This window comes from Xyrauchen texanus, chromosome 43, assembly GCF_025860055.1.
Source record: "Xyrauchen texanus isolate HMW12.3.18 chromosome 43, RBS_HiC_50CHRs, whole genome shotgun sequence".
NCBI lineage: Eukaryota > Metazoa > Chordata > Actinopteri > Cypriniformes > Catostomidae > Xyrauchen > Xyrauchen texanus.
Window position 1 is genome coordinate 6,186,894 of NC_068318.1, and position 23,743 is coordinate 6,210,636.

The following is a 23,743-nucleotide window of genomic DNA, read 5'->3' on the forward strand; positions in this document are numbered from 1 at the left end:
CAGAGGTCCACGCTGGTGGACACTCCTCTTTAGTTCACCCTACAGGTGATTTTGTGGTCAGTGAACAATTTTTGTGTTGATTTTGGTGTGTGTTTTGGATCATTGTCCTGCTGGAATACCCAACCAAAGCCCATTTTAAACTTTCTGGCTTAGGCGATCGGGTTTAGATTTTTTTATCAGATGGTATTTGATAGAGTCCATGATGCCATGTATCCGAACAAGATGTCCAGGACCTCTGGCATAAAAACAGCCCCACATCCTTAGAACCCAGTCCCACTTGAAGTTCCAGTAGTGTTTGGCAAACTGAAGATGCTGAGTTTCTTGTTGGTTGAGAGGAGAGGCTTCTTTCTTGAAACCCTCCCAAACAACTTGTGATGTAGTTGATGTCTGATTGTAGTTTTGGAGACATTCAAACCCAAACTAGATTGTGCAGCCTTGAAGCCCAGAGCACCCCCAGGCATTCAAGGGCCCCCTGGTAGTCAAGGGCCCCTAGGCACTGGCCCCATTGTGTGTGTGTGTATATATATATATATATATATATATATATATATATATATATATATAATCAATCAGTTGATTGAAAATGGCCATTGTTGCCATTGAAAATATTGATTTATTAATATTATTAATATTTATTTACTTATATTATTAATATTGATTGTAACAAGAAGTGTAAAAAAATTATCAGGAAAGTTTTCAACATGTTTTTCACAACAAAAAAAAAAAAAAAAAACCGAACAAGGAAAAATGGAATTTAAACTTTTTCTTTCACATGCACCAATGTAAAAGAAATTGAGTTACAAATTATTTTACAAAAAACATTTTACTAAATGAAAAATTCCATGCAGAGACATTGGTGATCATCTTTGAGTTATGATGCAAATAAATAGTTAAATCAGAGTTTTAAATTGATTAATTGAAGTTTGTTGAACTCGAACAACTTTTTTTTTATATATATATATACTGAAGCTACTAAATCATGTTAACACTCTCATACTCCCATGTTGTGAAACAAAGAAAGGGTTGTGAAAGTAGTCTAATCAATGATTGACCTTAGGAAACTTAATGGCCAAATGAAAAGTGCTTGTGGCTTAATTTTACATCGCCAGCCAAGTCGCCCAGCCTTAGTGTAGATGTTTGGGAATCATCCTTCTTATTCACCACTGTGTTGTCATATTTAGCTTAGTAGTATACACTTGTCCACTCAAATATTGGTATTTTATTGCATAGAAAAAATGTGTCATGATGTCCACAAATAGAAATGCAGAATGGATGGATATTGATGGATTTCGTGCTTGTGAGAGGTGATGCTGTATTATATATTTGCAGTGTGAAATCAAAGTGTACTTGAATGATGCTGTCCTCACATTTGGTGTCTTGAAATGTTTTAGGCAGCAGAAGAAAAGTACTTTTTCACCACAGAACTTTTTACAACACAATGCTACTTTCTAATGTCACATTACTTTTTTAGCTGCAGGCTTGGAATAGCTGTACAAATGAATTAAACATTTACCTTTTATTTATAAGCCACTTATTAGAACTTTAAAATGGACAAAAGTTATTTCTACATTTTACTCTTTGAATACACGGAAAAATTAAGCAACCAAGGCTTATTATTTATTTATTAGTGTTTACAGTACATTTCATAGTTGCAGTGAGCATTGTTTGTGTATATTCAACAGTTGTTATTGGCCCTGTAGTTTCGGAAAAGCTTAATATATTGAACAGGACAAGGAAGCATATTTAATAAGACTGTGAAATGTGCACTATAGGCTGTGGATCCTATACTGTGGAGACTTTTCTGTATTGCTGTAGATTCACAAAATGTGCTTAAGTTGATAAGTATGTATTTATTCACCTTATGATATTTTGGGTTCCATTAAGGAATAGTTTACCTGTATACTTGGTTTGAAATTTAAAAGGGATAGTTTACCCACAAATGTGTTATTTACTTACCCTCATCCTTAAAGTGTAAGACTAGATTATTGATCTGTTTCTCACCCACACTTATATCACTTCTGAAGACATTGATTTAACCACTGGAGTCTTATGGATTACTTTTATGCTGCCTTTGTTATTTTTGGAGCTTTAAAGGTCTGGTTACCATTCACTTTCATTGTGAGAACCAACAGAGCTGAGATATTTATCTAAAAATCTTTGTGTTCTTCAGAAGAATGAAAGTCATACACATCTGGGATGGCATAAGGGTGAGTAAATGATTAGAGAATTGTATTTATTTATTTTTTGGGAGAACTATCACTTTAAATTAATTGTAATTTCCATTTCAGACCTGCAGGGGGAATAGTAGACCACAGTTGATGTTTTATTTTTCTTAATCTTCACAATTTCTTTTTTTACTATGTAATTTGTGTACATTTTTATTTATTGTGCTTTTTGCACATTCTAATTTAAATATGTTAATGTTGTGTTGTCAGTGATGCATTACGTTATTTCTGAAAATTGTGAATATATACACTAAGTGCATATGGACCCTTAAAACCTGTTTGTGTTTGATTTCCTTGTCGGTTCTTCATCATTTCACTCCCTCCATTTATACAGTGTATCAGAACAAATTTAACTGATACACTTGCATTACATGTCCAAATCTGGCAGATGTAATGACCAGTGCATGTCAAACACCAGTTTCATCTGCAACAGTCAAGAGAAAACTAAGAGATGGTGACATTTTATGCTGAATTTTAAAGAAAAGCCACATCTGAAACTGGCGATTAAGAAGAAAAGGATAGAATTTGCAAATACACTTGAATGATTAGAATTGAGTAGGATGGATGGATGGATGAATCCAAGTTTGAGGTGCTGATCTGATAGAAAAACTTGGTTGGAAAATCTATGGGAAGTGCCCTACAAGCTAATTAGGTCTTTGGGAAATACTGCAGAAAGCGTGAGATGAAACTTAACCTGAAGATCTGGAATAAACAGCTACAATTCCTGAGGTGTCATTGCTGGAAGTGGAGGATTCTTGGATAAAGTTTGAAGAATACAACATTAATAAAGAAATAGTAATTTTAACATAATAAATGTCTTTATAAAAGCATCCTCAATTAATTAAATTTGAATCTTCTTTCAAAAACATCAAGATTTCGAAGTGTTTCCAAACTTTTGAATGGGAATACACTCACCGGCCACTTCTATTAGGTACACCTACTTATTCATGTGATTATCTAATCAGCCAATCGTGTGGCAGCAGTGTAATGTATAAAATCATGCAGATATGGGTCAGGAGCTTCGGTTAATGTTCACATTAACCATCAGAATGGGGAACAATTGTGAGTTCAGTGATTTGGACCGTGGAATGATTGTTGGTGCCAGACGGGCTGGTTTGAGTATTTCTGTAACTGCTGATATCCTGTGATTTTCACACACAACTGTCTTTAGAGTGTAAAGAGAATGGTGCAAAAAAAAAAAAAAAACATCCAGGGAGCAACAGTTCTGTGGGCGAAATTGGCTTGTTAATGACATGGGTCAGAGGATAATGGCCAAACTGGTCCAAGCTGACAGGAAGGTGACAGTAACCCAAATAACCACAGGTTACAACAGTTCTTAGCAGAAAAGCATCTGAACATACAACACATAAAACATTGAGGCAGATGGGCTTCAGCAGCAGAAGACCTCCGGGTACCACTACTGTCAGCTAAGAACAGGAGACTGAGGCTGTAAAAACTGGACAATAGATGGTTGGAAAACATCGCCTGGTCTGACAAATCTGGATTTCCACTGAGGTACACAAACGGTAGGCCCACTGCAGCCACTGCTGTTCTTTGCTGACAGAAGTGGAACCCAACATGGTGTTCTGCTGTTGTAGCACATTCACCTAAAGGTTCGACGTATTTTGCATTCTGAGATAATATTCTGCTCACTACAATTGTACAGAGGGTTTATCGGAGTTACTGTAGCCTTTCTGTCAGCTCGAATCAGTCTGTCCATTCTCCATTGAACTCTCTCACCAACAAGATATTTTCACCCACAGAACTGCTGCTCATTGGTGTTTTTTTGCACTATTTTCTTTACACTCTAGAGACTGTTGCGAGTGAAAATCCCAGAAGATCAGCAATTACCAAAATACTCAAACCAGCCCGTCTGGCACCAAGAATCATGCCATTGAGATCAACATTTTTCCCCATTCTGCAGCTCCTGACAGCGAGTTTACAGTATACAGATTAAGTAACTTTTACCATTTTAACATTCAACCCTTAACATTAAGACAGTCAGTACATGCTGGGGCAAGGTAGGGGGAAACCGAGGCTAGTTGTCACATTTAAAAAAAAAACTTTTTAAACCTAAAGCTAAGTTTATTTATGAAAGTTTCTTTCTGCATATGCATGTAAGTCTTGGCTACAAAAAAAGCTATAGAATTGTATTGTGTGTAACAAATTTTAAAAGTTTATGATGATTAAGGGAGTATTGGCTCCTTATTTTCTGAAAAGGATAACATCAGATGTGGGGGATGAGAGGTTCAGTCTCCTTTTGGATGAGTCCACTGATGTCAGTGTCTCAAAATACCTGGCTGTGGTGATTCCGTATTTTAGTGCTAAAAAAAGAACAATTGTGTCCACATTTCTTGGGCTGGTTGAATTGGAGGCGGCGATGCCAGATCAATAGCAAAGGCAATAGTTGTGTTTCTTGAAAAGTGTAGCCTTAAAAAGGAGAATCTTCAGGGTATTGGCACTGATAATGCGTCTGTGATAACTGGGGTGCACAATGGCATACACAAGATTTTAAAGGAAGAATGTGCTTTGCCCAATTTGGTACTCATCCGCTGTGTGTGCCATTCTTTACAATTGGCTGTCAGTGCAGCATGCAAAAAACCCATCCCTAGATGTGTTGAATACTTAATCAGGGAAACCTACAACTGGTTTTCTATTTCCCCAGAACAGCGAGAGGCATACAAAGCAGTGTATGCCACCATTAATTGAAAAAGTGTTGTTTGAATTACTTTTACAAATGCTGTGTGTGTGTATTTCAAATAATATCTACATATTACATAATGGTGTAGTTTTGCGTTGGGATTACGTAATGACGTCATAGCGCAATGACGTCACAACGTCATTTAGCAACTTTTAGCAACAAATCGACCTGCCTTTAGCAACTTCCGCTGAAAATTAGTTGGCTACACTGGTCAGACCATTAGTGCTCATGGAACGTCTCTCGTCCAATCAGATTCGAGGACCGGAACTAATTGTTTTATATATATATATATATATTTGACAAATATCATCAAATTTTTTTTTATCAAGAAATTTTCGCTGGGTTACTGTGCCCTGAACAAACATATAATAAACACTAGTATGTATATATATATATATATATATATATATATATATATATATATATATATATATATATATATATATATATATATATATTTTTTTAAACTTAACACACATTGTTTTTTGTATTGTATTATTATTATTTTTGTCACATGACAACAACATGGCAACCTGTTTGAAATCAACATACAAAACCACAGCTAGAGAATTTGTGCAATTTGACTTGTTTAGTCAACAAAGTTACAAAAAGATATTTAATTAAAATGTATGTACTCAATTTAAAGTACCAAGTTTGGGAGATTGAATTTGAATAGTCTGAAAAGTATTCATGAAATCAATACATGGCATGGCCTTCTGATAAAATTAATTTTATTTAACAAAAATATGAACAGAAAAATAATAAAACAGCTTATGTTGTACAGAAAAAAAAAATACAATGTACATATTGGACATCTTCGTGCTCAACTTTCCCTATTTAACACACAACAGTAGTCCAATGTTTTTTTTATCTCTGCAATTAGATTTCCATTTTATATCATGCATGCAAGATTGAAGAAAAGGTAAAAAGCAATTGGGAAATAACAATATATATACACCGATACAACATTAAACCCATCTGCTTAATATTATGTAGGTCCCAAATATCGTGCAGCCAAAACACTGTTGTGTGTGAAAATCCCAGGAGATCAGCAGTTACAGAAATACTCAAACCAGCCTATCTGGGACCAACAATTATGCCACGGACCTAATCACTGAAATAAATTTTTTTCCCCATTCTGATGGTTGATGTGAACATTAACTGAAGGTCCTGACCCATATCTGCATGATTTTATGCACTGCTGCCACATGATTGGCTGATTACGTAATCGCATGAATAATTGTTGGTGCCATACAGGCTGGTTTGAGTATTTCTGTAACTGCTGATCTCCTGGGATTTTCACACACAAGTCTCTAGAATTTACTTTGAATGGTGCCAAAACAAAGAACATCCAGTGAGGGGCAGTTCTGCAGACAGAAACACTTCATTAAAGAGAGGTCAACAGAGAGTGGTCAGACTGGTTTGAACTGAAAAAGTCTACGGTAACTCAGATAACCAATCTGTACAATTGTGGTGAGAAGAATATCATCTCAGAATGCTATTCTGAGAAGCGGGTTGGCGCTGTTTTGGAAGCACGAGGGGGACCTACACGATATTAGGCAGGTGGTTTTAATGTTGTTGCTACCGATAAGCCACAACAATAATACCGCCTGCCTAATATCGTGTAGGTCACACTCGTGCCGCCAAAAAAGCGCTGACCCGTCGAGGCATGGACTCCAAAAGACCTCTGAAGGTGTACTGTGGTATCTGGCACCAAGACGTTAGCAGCAGATCCTTTAAGTCTTGTAAGTTGCGAGGTAGTGCCTCCATGGACTTGTTAGTCCAGCACATCTCACTGATGCTCAATCGGATTGAGATCTGGGAAATTTGGAGGCCAAGTCAAAACCTTGAACTCTTTGTCATGTTCCTCAAACCATTCCTGAACAATTTTTGCAGTGTGGCAGGGCGCATTATCCTGCTGAAAGAGCTTGCCCATTATTCCTGCTTCCAACACATGAAATTGAAGAACTGACTGTTCACATGCTGCCTAATATATCCCACCCCTTTGACTGGTGCCATTGTAACGAGATTATAAATGTTATTCACTTCACCTGTCAGTGGTTTTAATGTTTAGCTGATATATAGATGCTAATAATAGATGGATGGCTTGTTTCCTTTGGCTCTGTCATCTGGAATCTTTCATCAGTGTGAGATTACATTTCTCTGACGCAAGACTTGTTGGTCAGAGTGGTGGAATTAGACCTGCATTGAAGTTCAACACATCTTTATTGAGTCAGTTACAGATGGCATTGTTCAATGGTCTAAAAATAAACAAGTCAATGAAAGTGAAAATTGTGAGAAGATATTTTGTTAACAATTTACAATAATGCTCTGTACGTTATCATTAGTAAATGCATAAGGTATAATTTACTAATGAACAATTACAGCATTTCTTAATCTTGGTCTATTTATAGAAATACTATTATTTCTTGTGTATGTGGAAATTAACATTAACCAAGATTAATAATTAAATAATTGTCATGTTATTGCATTAACTAAAGACAACATATACAACCTAATTGTAAAGTTTTACCAATTTTTTGAAAAGATCGTTACAATTTTCAGATGCGTTACTAAATGTTAATAATAATGATAACATTTGAGTAGTACAGAAAAATACAATTTTATCAAACAGTCGTAATTGCATCACCTTGGAACATGCAATATACAGTATAGTATAATGATCCAAAACTTCTCCACAAGGAGAATCACATTTCTACCTCTTAAACCTTCAACCATAACAACAACCGTTAACCAACTCACTTAAACTTCAACAGAATGTTATTATTGCTCACATACACAACTTTAACAACAGAAAGGCACAAGTGTATCATCTACTAAAATAATATCACCAAACTGGCCACTGGAAAAGCTGACAAAACCTTTATTATTACTATTTAAAAAAAAAATCAAAATCTAATTTAATGGGGGATACCATAAGAGCACCAATCTCAGGCAATCTGCAGTATAAATATTGCAGTCCCATATATGCACTACTGGTGGTATAGAAACAGGCAAAAATGTTAAGGCACAAAAGCAGCAGAGGTTATGAGTTAATGGTGGAAACATAAGTCTGCAGCCAATTTTTCCATGAATTATCACAGTGAAACTTCAACACAAAAGAAGTGAGATATTTTAGATGTTCTTTTGGGGTTTGTGCACATTTGCTGACATTACCAGAAAATATCACTGACTTTGAATTATCAGGTTGACTTCAAAAACATTTGGCAAAAATCACATACGCAAGCACTAAGAAAAACGAAAGAAAAAGGACCTTCCCCTATCCTTAGCTTTAATCGATTCTCCCATGTTCATATTACTAAAAAAATTATGTAAATGGGAATTTAAATGAACTAAGCTAATTCAACTATAAAAAGTGTCTTGAATACTAAATAAATATTTTTTGTTTGGTTAACTGAAACTTGGGACTTGACAGAGTGTGTAAATGTTAAAATAAAGTGTGATTTGTTAGTGTTTAAAAGAATATTCCAGGTTAAATCCAAGTTAAGCTCAATCGACAGCACTTGTGGCATAATGTTGATTACCACATAAATTAATTTAGAATCGTCCCTCCTTTTCATTAACAAAAGCAAAAATCAAGGTTACAGTGAGGCACTTACAATGGAAGTGGATGGGGGCCAATTTTTAGAGGGTTTAAAAGGCAGAAATGTGAAACTTATAATTTTACAATAGAACTTACATTAATTCTTCTGTTAAAACTCATGTATTATTTGAGCTGTAAAGTTGTTGAAATTGTAATTTTTACAGTCTTTTAAGATCATAGTGTTTGTTGACATTACATCGTCATGGCAACGAAGATGCAAAATTGGCTATAAAAACACAGAAAATGTTAGTAAGAAACAGTGGGCATTTGAACAAAAAAATTGGCCCCCATTGACTTCCATCGTAAGTACCTCACTGTAACCAGATTTTTGCTTTTTTTTAAAGAAAAGGCGGAACGAGTCGAAATGAATTTTTAATCATTATTTTGCTACAAATGCTGTTGATTAAGCTTAACTTGTATTGAACCTGGAATAATACTTTAATGTTTTGTGATGTTGAGATTTAAAAGAATTTCAGTAGTTTTGGGGGTTACCCCACATTTTGAGTACTCTGCATATTGCTTTATTGGTTGCACTTTATTTTACAATACTGTACTTTCAGTATACTTAGTGTTCTTACCCAAGAAAATACAGAGTAATATTAGGTAACTACATGTACTTAATATGGGTTAAGGTTGGGTTGAGGTTAGGTTCAGGGTTAGTATCTAGTATTTACTGTAGTTGTTGTAATTATACTACTGCTTTATCCATTGAGCAATTGCTGTGTTAACTACAGCATAGTTACCAATTTGCTCTCAGTAGTGCTTCCCACCAGCATATATTTAGCATGCTAACATTCCTGTCACTAGCTGGCCTTTCACTAAAAATTATTTTGACATGTAAAATTTTGTTGGATTTACTTGATTCAATTAGGTTTCCACTACTTGAAATATTTAAGTTGATATTACATGGTGCTTTTCATTTAAGGAAACTCATTTCAAACACGTGCAACCACTGTCCATGATAGAATCAAATAGTTATTTCTTTTTTGAGTGAGGAGCACAAAGAACTTGCATTGTAAAACATCAAAAACCTAATCAATACCTAACGTTGTACAAAAGACTGATTAGAAAGGTAAGTTTTAAGAATCTGATAAGCAGCACCATCAAAGACACAACGATACAGGAGGGCGAGATAACGTTTGATGGTTATGGTCACGTCTCATTTCAGAGTCAAAGACTTTTTTGTTTGTACCAAGAAAGGACAACTATGGTGATTTATCATGTATAAAAGGAAAACAAAACGCATGCACTTGAGCTTTATATCACTGGGGAATCAATGTACAACAGAACAATCCGCTGTACAGAAATTATATACAATATAACTGCATAAATGTATAACAATATAACTTTGTAGATGAGCTTCAATAGAATTCTAATATCATGAATATGCATTAGCTTCAACATAGAAATAAATCAGCTTTAAAGTATAAACACATCACCTTACAAATGCGTATATATGACATTGTAAGATTGATTTACATTCATGTCTCGATTCAATGCACTGAGGATGAACATTTTCTTCAGTTGAAAAATAAGTCCATTCCATGGAGTGAAAACAGAAATAAAATGCATTAATTGCAGTGAAGGTCCAATTTCTGTTAAACACCAGCTCGAAGAAGTTTGTGTCCCTCATTGTAGGCAGTCAATGAGGCTTGTGTGTTTCAGTACTGATAGTTGTTACTGGGGAATACTGTACTTTCAAGACATTACCTCCAATGTTCATATCAAGATGAACATCGCAAAAAAGATAAATACAATAATAATTATTTTCTTAATCAGCGTTTTTGTCTTGTTTTCCAGTAAAAATATCTAAACAGCCTTATAACAAGATAAGCAATACTTGAAGCAATAAGAAAATATGACTTTATAGAAATACATCTTGATTACTTCTAAATTAACAGAATTTTGTGACATATATGCTTAAAACAAGATAAAAACGACAGTGGGGTGGGACTTAATTCAAGGTATACTCTCTAAAAGCAAATCATGTTCTCTTACACACTATTGCTTATAGTAAATGTGTCTTGTTTTAAGTATGCTAGGGGTGTTTATTTACTTTTATTAGAAAACAATTAAAAAATGATTAAGATTTATTGATTTATTTTTGCAGTTAAATGCAATTTATGGGAGTTTATTGCAGAGAACTAGATGCTTAAGATCTGGTTGAAAACTAACCAACGACAAAAATCAGTTGCAGACGTGCCCACATGTTATGAAATTCGATCTTTCCAAGACATTTTCATGAAACAGTGTAATGAGGAAAAAAATGTGTATCCATCAGTGGAGTGCCAAGACAACGGTAGATATTCTGTACTCCACAGATAGCAGCGGTTTAAGGTTATCGAGTCTCGTTTTTGCCAGACGAGTGAGTTTTTGTGTACTGAAACGTAGACAACAGCTGTTTTTCCATAATGCCCCATGAGCTGCACACATCCAGCTGACTGCTCAGCTTTTTCACAGCTTTCCAAGAGTCACAGATGGAGTATAGCGGAGTATGGGGAGTATAGGAAACGTTTGATAGTTTTTGATTGTCCAAGCCTTTTGAAAGAATGAAAAAGAAAGAAAGGAAGGAAAAAAGAAAAAGAAAGAATTCTTTGTGTTTTTCCATTGCATTGTGCTACATTGTAGACCTGTACATGTTCACAGTTCACGGGACTCAGAACTCAGCCAAAAGGAGCCCATCCCCTGAGCAGTGAGAGGAGAGGTGGATTGTGGGTTATGTAGTCTGTCAGCGCCGCAGTGGTGGTGATTCCCTATGCTGATGCCCTATGTGGGTCGAACTGGAGTCTGAGAACTTCTTAAATCTTGAGAAATAGTAAAAAAAAAAAGTAATTATTCAAGGATAGTTATACCAAATTTTTTATTTTTTTATTTACTCACCCCTTTGTTGTTCTAATACTATGTAACAAAAAAGAGACATTAGGCAGAATGTTTGTCTTGGTCACCATTCATTTTTATTGTATTTTCTAATTAATATATTTGAAGTAAATGATAACTGGGGCTGTTGATCCCCAACATTCTACATAACATCTCCTAGTGTCTCACAGAATAATGAAAACAGCCTCGTCTTACAGAACCACATTACTATACCGATATTTTTACGAAGTGATTTTTATGTGGCTTGAATTGTGGCAGTTCTCTGGTAAAATAAACACTAGAGGCGCGAAAACAACAATTATATTTATACACTTCCACATCAATCACAAAAACGGCAGATGATCAGTTCTTAATCATGTACATTTAAACACTTTTACCACAGTGCATAACTTGTAAGCAGGCACACGTTGAGGGGGTTCTAGGAGCTCGAGTCCCAGCCCTTTTGCTGAGGCAATTCATTAATTCATTCATTCATTTCAATTATTTACTAAGCACTCTCCAACTACATGGTAGCTCAAAGTGCTGTACATTCATAAAAGCCAGAAAACATAAAAATACCACAATAAAACGTCAAACAATACAACAATGCCACTACTCAAAGGCCAAGGAATACAAATACATTTTAACACAAGCTTTAAAAGTAGAAATGCTAGGAGCAGCTCTAATTTCAAGTGGCAGTTCGTTCCATAATATAGGTCCTGCAATTGAAAAGGCACAATCACCTTTTGATTTCAAATGAGATCGAGGCACCAGGGACTAAAAATTTGTTAGCCGATTTTAGTGTTCTTCAAGGCTGCTGTAAAGAAATGAGGTCAGACACATAAGCGGGGGCCATTCCATAGACTGCTTTAAACACATTTTGTAATACTTATTATTTTATCCCAAATTCAACCGGCAGCCAGTGAAGCAAAGCCAGAATTGGCGAGATGTGATCCCTCTTCTTTGCCCCAACAAGCAGCCTTGCTGCTGCGTATTGAATTAGCTGCAGTCTCGAAATCGAGGCCTGACAGTATCCGATGTAAAAGTACATTGCAGTAATCTAAAAGCGATGAAATAAAAGGCATGAATCACTTTCTCCAAATCACTGGCTGAAGCAATGTGCTTAAGCTTAGCAATTGCTCTGATTTGGAAAAAGCAGCTCTTAACCACAGCATTTATCTGCTTATCTAGTTTAAGATCCGGATCATGGACAACCCCCAATTTTCTAACTTGACTCTGAAGATGGGCTGACCATGGACCTAGATTTGGAGCAATGCTCAGTGCTCCATCGGCTGGCCCAGAAATCATTCTCTCCATCTTCCCTGTATTTAATTGGAGTAGATTGTGAGCCAAACTGTTTTTAACCTCTTCCAAGCATGCCAATAAAGAATTAAAGCATGCCAATAAAGAATTAAACACTATCACTGGATTTCAAGGGTAGATAAATTTGAGTATCGTCAGCATAAAAATTATATGATATAACATATTTTCTAAAAATCATGCCCAAAGGAATCATATACAAAGAAAACAACATGGGCCCTAAAACATACCCTTGAGGAACCCCACAAGTAACAAGCACAAGGGATGAGGAAAAGTCGCCAATCTTTACTGAGAACACTCTATCTTTAAGATAAGAGGAGAACCATTGAAGAGCAATCCCACTGAACCAAACCATTTTAGGTAACCGCTCAATGATTCACGCATGATGTATATTATCAAATGCTGCATTCAGATCAAGTCAAATTAAAGCAGCGTAATTGCCTGAATCCCCAATTATAAGCAGGTCATTAACAACTCTTAAAAGAGCAGACTCTGTGCCTTAACCATCCTAAAACCTGACTGAAATTTTTCCAAGATATAATTCTTCTCCAAAAATGGGGTTAACTGCAATAGAACTACTTTCTCAAGAATTTTTGACAGCCAAGGTAGGAGAAAGTTTAGTTCGGATTTCTGCCTCATTGCAATTGCGTTTGTCTACAGTATATAAGCAAAATGAGTTAAAATATATATTTTTTACATATTATTCATACAATCATATTATTCATTTAAACCACACAATGATTGATTGAATGAAGGCATTAAAGACATCACAGCTTAAATTTATGTTAAAGCATGATTTTTAGTAAAGCTGCTTTGAAATGATGTGTGCTGTGAAATGCACTATACAAATAAAAATTCCTTGACTTAATAGTTGTTATTTCTGGGTAGCTCAGCGAGTAAAGACGCTGACTACCACACCTGGAGTCGTGAGTTCGAATCTAGGACGTGCTGAGTGACTCCAGCCAGGTCTCCTAAGCAAGCAAATTGGACCGGTTGCTAGGGTGGGTAGTCACATGGGGTAACCTCCTTGTGGTCGCTATAATGTAGTTCTCGCTCTCGGTGGGGTGTGTGGTGTGTGGTGAGTTGTGCGTGGATGCTGCTGGGAATAGCGTGAACCCTCCACACATGCTAAGTCTCTGTGGTAATGCACTCAACAAGCCACGTGGATAAGATGCGCGGATTGATGGTCTCAGAGGCAGAGAAATCTAAGATTCATCCTCCGCCACCCGGATTGAGGAGAGTCACTACACCACCATGAGGACTTAAGAGCGCATTGGTAATTAGGCATTCTAAGTTGGGGAGAAAAATAGTTGTTCTTTTCTTCCCCAGTTGCAATATATTATACATATTGTGACATATTTGGAGAATACACTTGGAAAGGTAGGTGATACTGTACTGCACCTTTACTTGATCATTATTTGTCATTCATTTTTTAATTCTGTGAGCCTGCTTGGCTTAAAGATCAGACTTATCTGCCTGTATAGATGACAGATTTAATTTATATTTCAATTACTGGTTCAGTAAATGTTCCTGCGATGATATGCAATTATGCATAATCAGCAGTCTATTTCTGTTAGTTTGCATAAAGTCAGACATGATATTATACTTTATTCATACTGGCATTAAAAGTAGCATAACAACAGTATTATTTTTCTTTTTTTAGCATGAACTAACCTCCCTGTACTACATAAATACGAAGAATGTTCAGAAAATATTTTGAATCTTTTTACAGTTGTGCATTCTTTCTGTTCAACACAACGCATTATGCCTTTTTCTCTTAACCACTATTAAAAAAAAGATCTTTGTATAGTTAAAATTATCCCACTATATACACTCACCTAAAGGATTATTAGGAACACCATACTAATACTGTGTTTGACCCCCTTTTGCCTTCAGAACTGCCTTAATTCTACGTGGCATTGATTCAACAAGGTGCTGAAAGCATTCTTTAGAAATGTTGGCCCATATTGATAGGATAGCATCTTGCAGTTGATGGAGATTTGTGGGATGCACATCCAGGGCACAAAGCTCCCGTTCCACCACATCCCAAAGATGCTCTATTGGGTTGAGATCTGGTGACTGTGGGGGCCATTTTAGTACAGTGAACTCATTGTCATGTTCAAGAAACCAATTTGAAATGATTCGAGCTTTGTGACATGGTGCATTATCCTGCTGGAAGTAGCCATCAGAGGATGGGTACATGGTGGCCATAAAGGGATGGACATGGTCAGAAACAATGCTCAGGTAGGCCGTGGCATTTAAACGATGCCCAATTGGCACTAAGGGGCCTAAAGTGTGCCAAGAAAACATCCCCCACACCATTACACCACCACCACCAGCCTGCACAGTGGTAACAAGGCATGATGGATGCATGTTCTCATTCTGTTTACACCAAATTCTGACTCTACCATCTGAATGTCTCAACAGAAATCGAGACTCATCAGACCAGACAACATTTTTCCAGTCTTCAACTGTCCAATTTTGGTGAGCTCTTGCAAATTGTAGCCTCTTTTTCCTATTTGTAGTGGAGATGAGTGGTACCCGGTGGGGTCTTCTGCTGTTGTAGCCCATCCGCCTCAAGGTTGTGTGTGTTGTGGCTTCACAAATGCTTTGCTGCATACCTCGGTTGTAACGAGTGGTTATTTCAGGCAAAGTTGCTCTTCTATCAGCTTGAATCAGTCGGCCCATTCTCCTCTGACCTCTAGCATCAACAAGGCATTTTCGCCCACAGGACTGCCGCAAACTGGATGTTTTTCCCTTTTCACATCATTCTTTGTAAACCCTAGAAATGGTTGTGCGTGAAAATCCCAGTAACTGAGCAGATTGTGAAATACTCAGACCGGCCCGTCTGGCACCAACAACCATGCCACGCTCAAAATTGCTTAAATCACCTTTCTTTCCCATTCTGACATTGAGTTTGGAGTTCAGGAGATTGTCTTGACCAGGACCACACCCCTAAATGCATTGAATCAACTGCCATGTGATTGGTTGATTAGATAATTGCATTAATGAGAAATTGAACAGGTGTTCCTAATAATCCTTTAGGTGAGTGTATGTTTTCATCTTCAATAATTATAAATAAAAAATAATTTAATAAAATGTTATGAATAATTATTAAGCCTAATTTTGAATACATTAACATGCCTACCTATTCCATTGAAAGCATTAAAATGTAACACGGCTAAAAACAAATAATATATATATATATATATATATATATATATAGTGAAAAATAAATTGAGGTCACGCACGAGCATCAATGGGCTGGAATGACATGAGTGTAAGTAGTGGCAGAATTAAATTTTTGGGTAATCTATTCCTTTAATTATTACATCACGTGAAAGACTTTGGAAAATTACAGGCTAATATAGAACAGGCACATAATTGTATAAATAATCATGTTTACATCTAGATATTTTCCCATATGAGTCACAAATTTAGATCTAAAGATGATGATCCTGGAATGTCACATCACAAAGTTCAAAGTAAACACATACCGTTTGTGTCTTTGCACTCAGCTTTAGTAGAACTGAATTACAATGGATGTCCGTAGCTCATAATAAACTGGCTATAAACTATTGACGATTATGCACCACCAGTGCAGTATGATAGTAATAAGCACAGATTTTGTTCTTTTCGCTGATAGTAAATGGAGATTTGTTTGAAAGTGACTCCTGTATTCTGTACACATATTGAATGAAATTAGAGGATTCGTTCCAGCATTTAAATGCAGTTTTTGCTTTGAAAGACTTTGCAGTGTGTATGTGGACAATGTAAGGTTTCCAGATAGAATGGACATCCTTGTATTTAACAACAAAATAAATAATTGGTTTTTGTGATTTTTTTCTAGGACAAAAGGTTAGGCAAGAAAACAAATACCAAAAATGGAAGGTAAGCAGTTACATGATATATCAGTGGAATTCTTCAAGTATCAACTCTGACAGTAGCCCTTCCATAAATGGACCATTTAGTATTCATCCTCTTCCTGAGGGTTTAACTAACATTGGCCATTGGCCACAAGATTGACCCCAGAAATGTAAGAATAGAGACTCACTTCAAATCGGTATGGACTTCATCTTCACCATGGAGGTCAGTTCCTGCTTCAACACATTGTCTCGTTTCTTTTGTCTCACACTATTAAGAAACAATTAACATAAGATCATTGAAACTGACTATTTCACTACTACAAGATGCAACATCAACATCTTTATATATGTATTTTGTAATGAAATGCAGATACATATAAAAGCACAAAGTTTACCATAGAAGGGCTAAGATTGTTAACAAGATGGCCACCATGACTGCAGCAAACAGCCCCAGTAAAACCAACAAGCCAAGGCTTCCATTTAGGTCTAATGACGAATCTAACAAAAAAAAAAAAAAAATTAAATGAGACATACAGTTTATTGATTGTATTTTTTCCCCTTTCCTAATGACATATTATTGATTTACATAGTGATTGTGAGAGTAGCACTAAAAAAATAATAATTATAATTAAAATGGTATAGTCATTAATAAAAAGGCTTTTTGTTTTGCTACATACTGTAAAAACAATGACAAAATATATACAGTGGGGTCCAAACTGTGAAATCATTTTATTTTCTTATTTGCAATATATATATATATATATATATATATATATATATATACACACACACACACACACACATACATACATACATACATACATACATACATACATACATACACACACACACACACAAAAATATTGGCACCCTTAGTAAATATGAGAAAAGAGTGCTGTGAAAAATCCTTAGTTTATCCTTTTTGACTTTCATTCAACATATTCACAAAAAAAATCTATCATCATATAGATATCAACAATTCCAAACACAACACAAAGTTTTATCAAAAAACACATATTGTTGTCAAATATATGTATGAAACCATTACTGGCACCCTTGTATTCAATACTTTGTGCAAACTCCCTTTTCCAAGATAACGGCTCTTGAGTCTTCTCCTATAATGCATAATGAGGTTGGAGAACACATGACAAGTGATCTGAGGCCATTCCTCTATACAGAATCTCTCCAGATCCTTCAAATTCAGAGGTCCACGCTGGTAGACTCTCCTCTTCAGTTCACCCCACTGGTTTTCTATGGGGTTCAGGTCAGGAGACTGGGATAGCCATGGCAGAACCTTGATGTTGTGGTCAGTGAACCATTTTTGTGTGTTTTGGATCATTGTCCTGCTGGAATATCCAACCAAAGCCCATTTTAAACTTTCTGGCAGAGGCGATCAGGTTTTGATTTTTTATCAGATGGTATTTGATAAGAGTCCATGATGCCATGTATCCGAACAAGATGTCCAGGACCTCTGGAATAAATACAGCCCCACAAAATTAAAGATCAACCACCATATTTAACCTTAAGCATGAGGTACATTTCCATATGGCAACCTCTCTGTGTGCGCCAAACTCATCTCTGGCGTTTGCTGCCAAAAAGCTCTGTTTTTGTTTTATCTGACCATAGACCCCTGTCCCATTTGAAGTTCCAGTAGTGTTTGGCAAACTGAAGATGCTTGATCTTGTTGTTGGATGAGAGCAGAGGCTTTTTTCTTGAAACTCTCCCAAACAACTTGTGATGTAGTTGATGTCTGATTGTAATTTTGGAGACTTTTTGACCTCAAGTCAGTTTTGATTTCAGTAATTCTGAAGTTGGTCAGCAGCAGGAACCATGAAGTGCTCTAACACTTCCTGGTAGACGGCTGCGTTAACCTTGGACCTCAGAAAACACAGTGGACCAACACCAGCAGATGACATGGCACTCCAAACCATCACTGACTGTGGAAACTTTACACTGGACTTCAAGCAACGTGGATTCTGTGCCTCTCCTCTCTTCCTCCAGACTCTGGGACCTTGATTTCCAAAGGAAATGCAAAATTTACTTTCATCAGAGAACATAAAATTTTTTTATATAGGTATTTTATTTCGTTGTGTTGTCTCATGTGGTCCTGTGTTGGTCCTTTGTTGTTTTTATGTAGCACCATGGTCCTGGAGGAATGTTGTCTCGTTTTGCTGTGTACTGTACTAACTGTATATGGTTGAAACGACAATAAAAACCACTTGACTTGACTTGACTTGACATAACTTTGGACCACTCAGCAGCAGTCCAGTCCTTTTTGTCTTTAGCCCAGGCGAGACGCTTCTGACGCTGTGTCTTGTTCAAGAGTGGCTTGACACAAGGAATGCGACAGCTGAAACCCATGTCTTGCATACGTCTGTGCATGGTGGTTCTTGAAGCACTGACTCCAGCTGCAGTCCACTCTTTGTGAATCTCCCCCACATTTTTGAATGGGTTTTGTTTCACAATCCTCTCCAGGGTGCGGTTATCCCTATTGCTTGTACACTTTTTTCTACCACATCTTTTCCTTCCCTTCGCCTCTCTATTAATGTGCTTGGACACAGAGCTCTGTGAACAGCCAGCCTCTTTAGCAATTAACTTTTGTGTCTTGCCCTCCTTGTGCAAGGTGTCAATGGTCGTCTTTTGGACAGCTGTCAAGTCAGCAGTCTTCCCCATGATTGTGTAGCCTACAGAACTAGACTGAGAGACCAAAACGCCTTTGCAGGTGTTTTGAGTTACTTAGCTGATTAGAGTGTGGCACCCTGTGTCTTCAAGATTGAACCTTTTCACAATATTCTAATTTTCTGAGATACTGATTTTGGGGTTTTTCATTAGTTGTCAGTTATAATCATCAAAATTAAAAGGAATGAACACTTGAAATATATCAGTCTGTGTGGAATGAATGTATACATTATCCAAGTTTCACTTTTTGAAAGGGATTACTGAAATAAATCAACTTTTTGGTGATATTCTAATTATATGACCAGCACCTGTATGTATGTATGTATATATATATATATATATATTCTTCATTTTACATTTTACATCAATAACTAAACTTTTATATATATGTCTTAAAATCGTAAAACATTTAGGTTATTTTAGTTAAAAAGAATCCCAGATTTTTGCTGTAGTCTCAGACCTTTGGACCCCATTGTATGTCAGTTGTATTGTATTCCATGTATGTCTATATAAAAATTACACCTCCATTTTAAATGTTATCAAAATAATACAAACCCTTATTATGGTACAAACCCACATTTATCATAAACATACTCTTTATTAAAGTACTTCATGACTTTAAATTCCATCATCCAGGTCTTGAGCTGATAATTATGACTGTTGCACTCTGTACAGTGAGGACACATGCTAGAGAAGTATAAACAGTTCTAAATAAAAGGGACTGGAAACAGTTAGCTAATTATCAGCAGAATAATTCATGTTGGTGTCTACCACGTGACAGCATTAGGCAGGGCTGTTATTCTCCGATTGGTCAAAGCAATACAATGAGCAAAGCTCCAACCCACCACACACAATTCAAACCATCTGACAATGTTTAAAGAGGGCGAAAAAAATAAAAAACAAGAATCTGGATAACATCTCAAATGCATCTAATACAACATGTTCAATCTGTGAATGTGATGTTCCCTGCCAAGACTCTCAGTTGTTATGGGAAAGATACATTGTCAAACAGAAAAGAAAAGAAACCCCTTGCATGTTTACTTTTAGACTTTTCTTTGAATTACTTCAATTTATGGAGTATGAAATTTTGAAAGAATACCTAGAGACATGTCTGTTGCCCGAACAGGAAATGACAAGTTGAAAAATGAATAGCTAAAATCCACTGGTTCCTCTGTTGGCTCTTCCCAAGGGTCTAAAATGGCAAAAAAAAAAAATATATAATTAAACATATTAATTATTCTTGACCAGCTCCACTCTCAAATCAAGTCAACATAACAGCAACAGAATACACATTTTAAAACACTGACAACCCAAAGGGCAACAAAATGGTGTTTCTTGAAAATTCTCTACCTCTGTTTTATCAAATTATGTTGTTTTGACTTAAAAATTTATAAATTCAATTTGCAGTAAATTTAAGTGTGACTTACTATGTGTCAAATATTTTTGAGGCCATTGTATCAGTAAACAGAAATTGATTCTGATTTTGAGTAATGCATTCGCACAACGCACTGCAAGCTCTCAGCCCTGTTATACATACTGTACTTAAAGGTACAGTTCACCTAAAAACAAATATTCTGCAATTTACCAACCCTCATGGCATTCCAAACCTGCTTGATTTTCTTTCTACCATGAGACTTAAAAGGAGAAAATTCTGCTGTCCAAACTTTCAAGTTTCAAAAAGGAGGCAAAAGCAGCATATATTCCAAGTGTTCTGAAGACATATGATATTTTTGTGTAATACATAGACTCAAATTTAAGCCATTATTCACTGAAAATCTTTACATATGCCCTAGCTCTCTTTGACGTGTTCATGCGAGTTCATGAGAGTAGAAATATCAGATTTTTGCCATAGTTGATTCAAACTCATTGATTCGGTTGGAGCAGTTAACAGCTCATTGGAGAGGAAGAATATCCGTAAATGAGAGATACATTTTAGTTAATTGCTCACAGAAATTTTATCGTATGGCTTCAGAAGACTTTAAATATAGTGCACAAGTGTTATGGACAACTTATATGACACTTTTATTGTGCTTTGCTTCGTTTGTGAAGTTTGAAAGCTTTTGTCTCTCCCTGTTCATTGTAATTGCATGGAAAATGGTCTTTAAATTCCCTCCTTTTGTGTTCTGCTGAAGAGAGAATGTCATTGAGGTTTGAAACAGCATGAGGGTCAGTAAATGATGACAGAATTTTCATTTTTGGATGAACTGTTCCTTCAATGTTTTTATTTTTGATTTATGTGTGCGACCTATTACATTATTCAAAAATACATTAAAAATACAATTCATACAAAGATGACTTGAATACAACTTATCTATGAAAAACATGTTCAATTTCTAAATTACATTTTATTTTGATATTTTTAGGGGGCTTCAAAAATGTCTTTGTGGTGTAAATGTCCAGAAAATGAAATTATTCATTGAAACTTATTAAAATGCTGCAATTCTTAAAAAAAAAATGTATATATGGCATAAGTACTTTGACATAATTGTAAATAAATAAACAAACTAGTAAAAAAACCACAACAAAAAAAACTGAGTAAACCTATGACAAATGGATAAGTACAGGTCAAATTGAGTCGATGTTCATGACTTAAAAATACATGGTTTAAAAAAATAAAATAAAATCACAACAATTTAAAATAATTCTAAATTGTGTACAATCATTGAAAACTACTTGACAATTTTAAAACCAAAAAAATGTCTTTAAAACTGTTTTATAGTAGATTTTTTTTTAAAAAAAATTTATGAAACCAACATGAATAAAAACATTACATATCTAAGAATTTGGGAAATGTGTTTTGAATTAAATTTGTAAAACTTTTAAATCCCTCTTCTTCTTTTTTTTTTTAATCTCAGATCTCAGTGAGGAGCTGTTTGTGTGTGTTGGGTCACTCACTGATCCAAGGTCGGGCCTCTACCACATGACTCCATTCACTCCATTGGCTGTGATTGATCAGGGCGTCCTTAGCTCTGATCTGGATCTGATGTAGATGACCCATCAGAGCGTCCATGATCCTCAGACTGGTGTTGTCCTCGGTCTCCAGCTGAAGAAACAACAATACATACATCCACTTAACAAAGGACATCACTGTCAAATGCGCTTCAGACTGCTGCAATTATTGATACTGGCAAATCCTCCACCCATACTGGAACTGATCCCTACTTCAGGGGATTTAATGTACAATAAAGAGTGAAACATTTAAATTATTTATTCATAGCCATCACATTTAAACAACAGCGTCCCGTTCTCAAGCTTTCACATACAGTAGGGTCCAAAGTCTGAGACGCACACACACAAACACACAAAATCTGGTTGTTTGATGAAAGGCCAAGCAGCCTGGCGAAAAGAAATTCGAACAACTAGAGCTCTGAGATAGGAGAGCAATGTGTGCACAAAACTGTTTATTGAAGACTCATAAAAAGAGGCTATATGAGTCTTTATATCTTACGATATATGATACGATAAGAGGAAGAAGGAAGAGTTTCTTATGGTGACTTTATTATGTGCAGGAAACAATTAATTTGGAGGCTAAAAGTAAATGATTTTAGAATACTGAACATATCATATCAGGGGAAACGATTACTTTTATTTATTTTTTTTCAAAAGAACAACGTTGGATGTAGCCTACTACATATAGACATATAACAGATGATTTCTGATGTCATTATTAATTCAGTAATATCACCTGATAGTTTAAATGGCCATGTTCACACAGCAGCAGAATATGGTTGTCAGTTCTGTATTTGAGTGCTTAATACGGTTACGTTCACACACAGGTTTGCCATTTACAAGAGTAAACGCCTCATTCTATAGCCAAACTGACACCCATACATTTTTAGGACTCACAACCAAAAAAGTCAAATGTCCTCCCATTTTATTTTAAGAGTACATTCCTTTCAAAAGTAATCCATATGACTACAGTGGATTAATTAATGTCTTCAAGAAAAACGCTAGGCGTGTATAAAAAATAGATCAATATTTAAAACTTTTTATTAGTTGGATTACTTTTTGATGGCTATATGTGCTTTTTGGAGCTTAAAAAATCTGGCAGCCATTCACTTGCATATAACTGACCTACAGATTTGAAATGGTCTTCCATAAATCTTCTTTTGTGTTCTGCTGAAGACAGAAAGTCATACACTTGCAATGGAATGAGGGTGAGTAAATAATGAGAGAATTTTAACTTAAATATTATTAACTATATCTTTATGTGCAGTGCTATACGATAAGATGGGCAACGTCAGTGGGCATGGCCATGAAGTTCTGATATTTTCTTGCAAGCAAGCGCTAATTCTTGGCACAAGTGGGTTGGCGAAAGTGCGTGAGCAAAGCGCAAATGTCCTGGGCTAAGTGCAATTTCATTTGGATGTTTTTCTCCGGTTCCTATTATATATTCCATTCCCTGTCAAGCAATGGCGATATAAAAGAAAACAGAATATTTATAAGAATTTGGTAGTGTAAATGGCCTGTATATTTAATAATAAGTGTTGGG

At 35.8% G+C, this 23,743-nt stretch overlaps 1 protein-coding gene across 1 annotated transcript in view; it reads right to left on the reverse strand.

Moving 5' to 3' along the window:
• Positions 1–5,642: 5,642 nt before the first annotated feature.
• Positions 5,643–23,743, reverse strand: part of LOC127636062 (ciliary neurotrophic factor receptor subunit alpha-like) — an 85,011-nt gene continuing 66,910 nt past the window's right edge. Inside the window, exons 8-12 of the mRNA XM_052116437.1 lie at positions 22,147–22,294; positions 20,351–20,443; positions 16,968–17,070; positions 16,761–16,840; positions 5,643–11,334 (exon numbers count right to left, since the gene is read on the reverse strand). Of these exons, the coding sequence (XP_051972397.1) occupies positions 16,762–16,840; positions 16,968–17,070; positions 20,351–20,443; positions 22,147–22,294 (423 nt within the window). The 3' untranslated portion in view covers positions 5,643–11,334; position 16,761. The remainder of the gene's footprint in view (positions 11,335–16,760; positions 16,841–16,967; positions 17,071–20,350; positions 20,444–22,146; positions 22,295–23,743) is intronic.